Here is a 2,500-nt window from a genome sequence, read left to right on the forward strand (position 1 = left end):
AGAGGGAGAGAAAGTGGGAGGGAGGGAGAGAGGGAGAGAAGGTGGGAGGGAGGGAGTGAATTTGCTTTGATTTGATTCAGTTTCACTTCCATTTGTTACAGTGGGCATTCTTTGCTGTGACATACTATCTGTTTTATTCTGCTTCCAAACCTCCCCCTGTGTGCAAGGGACGGCCGGGGTTGCCAACCTCAGGCGGCGCGCGGGACGGAACGCAGGTCAGCAGGGTGCTAAACCAGCACGTTAGTATTGCACTACACAGGAGGGGGGAGAGGAGGGAGGAAGAGAGCGAGAAAAGGAGGGAGGGAGGGAGGAAGAGAGGGAGAGGAGGGAGGCAGGAAGAGAGGGAGAGGAGGGAGGAAGGAAGAGAGAGAGGAGGGAGAAAGGAAGGGAGGGAAGGAAGAGAGAGGAGGAGGGAGGAAGTGAGGGAGGAAGGAAGGAAGGAGGGAGAGGGAGGAGGGAGGAAGGAAGGGAGAGAGAAGGAGGGGAAGGAAGGAAGGAAGGGAAGGAAGGAAGGAGGAGGGGGAGAGAGAGAGAGAGAGAGAGAGAGAGAGAGAGAGAGAGAGAGAGAGAGAGAGAGAGAGGAGAGAGAGGGAGAGAGCGAGAGAGCGAGAGGGGGGAGGGAGAGAGAGCGAGAGAGAGCGAGAGAGAGAGAGAGAGAGAGAGAGAGAGAGAGAGAGAGAGAGAGAGAGAGAGAGAGAGAGAGAGAGAGAGAGAGAGAGAGAGAGAGAGACCTACCTCGCAGAACTTGAGTCCCCTGACGGAGTTCCCGAGCGAGTCCAGGGGCGGCGACCACGTGCACACGCCCATCACGTTCGGGATGACCAGCATGATGGCGCCGCAGACGCCCGACTTGGCCGGGAGACCCACCTGCGGGCGGTGAATGGGGGGGGGGGTGAGTGAGCGACCGGGGAGGTTGCCTACTTACCTTCTCCCTGTCTACCTACGTACTTACCTGCCCATCTATCGTTCAGTCTTATTTATCAATAGATCAGACAACCTCATACTCAGTCAACCTGATGTATCGGTTTCTCAGTCATATCTTAATCTATGAATCATGTCCTTTATCAATCTCTATCTATTGTGTGAAACTGATATCACCATCTGCTCTCACGGCAGTTATTTTCTATCCTTATTCTAGATTTACAGAGGAGAAAAGGGAAACGGAAACGAGGAGAGGGAGAAGTGAGGAAGAGGAGGAGACAGAGAGAAAAGGCGTTCTCATGCAAACCGATATAGATAGATAAGAGAGAAAGAGAGAGAGAGAGAGATAAAAAAGAGAAAAAGAGAGAGAGGCGAACCTACCTTGAAGGCGAACTGGCCCGAGTAGTCGTACATGCCGCAGGAGTGCATGAGCGAGAGGACGTCCCTGACGGCGTTGGGCTGCATGACCTGGTCGCCCGTGATGGGGCAGATGCCGCCGTTGGCCAGCGTGGCCGCCATCACCGACATGCTCTCCGTCGTGACCTCCATCGAGCAGCACTGGGGGGGAGGAGGGGGTCAGAGGGGGTCACGCCAGAGGGACAGGCACAGGAAATGCTGGTCGAGGTGCGCGGAGAGACGCTGCCCCCGGAGGAGGGGGCAGCGAGGGCAAGAGACAGAGAGAAGAAGAGGTATTCAGGTAAAAGCCAAAATGGAAAAGCAGAATGATCGAGGCGGCCCAGTGCAAGTGGGCGGGACGCAACGGGGGAAGACGGTGGAGGTGCTCCTGAGCCGCCCCGCTGTGAGAGCCCGAGGAGAACCCGCCACGCCCCTCCCCGCCCGCAGCCCCACTCGACGCCTGCAGCCAACACGATATTCATCCCGACCGTTACTCACCGCAGGTTACACAAATTTCCACTTTATAATCTCAAGCGTTCCTAAACACGGGGGGATTCGCCTCCTTCCCCGCCCCTCCCTTCCCCTCCCCGCGGCATCCAACCCCACAAGGGCGCCCTTGATCAGGACACGCGCGCGGCCCCACCACAGCGCGCGCTAAACCTCCCGCGCGCATTAATCATCCACGTCTGTCACTGCGCTCAAAGAAGCGTGGAAGAATCTAAACGCGATTAATAAAGAGCTTTGCATCTCCGGCCCTGCTTTCGCGACGGCCAGGAGCGCCGCCAAGCAAGCACCGAATGCACGGAAACGGCTTCGTGAGGGAGCGAACCCACGCCCCCCCCCCACCCCACCCCCCGCGAGGAATTCCCAATTATTTTTACTCGCGGTGCTGTGGGGGTTGGGGGGGGGGGGGGTAAAGAAAGATACAGAGAGGGAGGAAAAGGGGAAATGTATAGGGATGGAGGGAAGGCGGAAGACTGGGAGAGAGACGGAGGAATGTAGGGGAGGGAGGGAGGGAGGGAGAGAGAGAGAGAGAGAGAGAGAGAGAGAGAGAGAGAGAGAGAGAGAGAGAGAGAGAGAGAGAGAGAGAGAGAGAGAGAGAGAGAGAGCTACAGCGAGCAAGCATGGGTAGGAGGAAGGGGGGGAGGATGAGTCATCTGACAACTTTCCCTCTGTCACTGGG

General features: G+C 57.2%; 1 protein-coding gene across 7 annotated transcripts in view; it reads right to left on the reverse strand.

Annotated features, from left to right (window-relative positions):
- LOC113818992 (glutaminase kidney isoform, mitochondrial) overlaps positions 1–2,500 on the reverse strand; it is a 154,434-nt gene that overhangs the window by 3,805 nt on the left and 148,129 nt on the right. For all 7 annotated transcript variants that reach the window (XM_070143454.1, XM_070143448.1, XM_070143450.1 and 4 more), the window contains 2 exons: positions 1,303–1,479; positions 736–867 (listed from right to left, as the gene is read on the reverse strand). In XM_070143454.1, coding sequence (XP_069999555.1) covers positions 736–867; positions 1,303–1,479 — 309 coding nt within the window. The remainder of the gene's footprint in view (positions 1–735; positions 868–1,302; positions 1,480–2,500) is intronic.

This window comes from Penaeus vannamei, chromosome 30 (genome assembly GCF_042767895.1).
Source record: "Penaeus vannamei isolate JL-2024 chromosome 30, ASM4276789v1, whole genome shotgun sequence".
NCBI classification, from domain to species: Eukaryota; Metazoa; Arthropoda; class Malacostraca; order Decapoda; family Penaeidae; genus Penaeus; species Penaeus vannamei.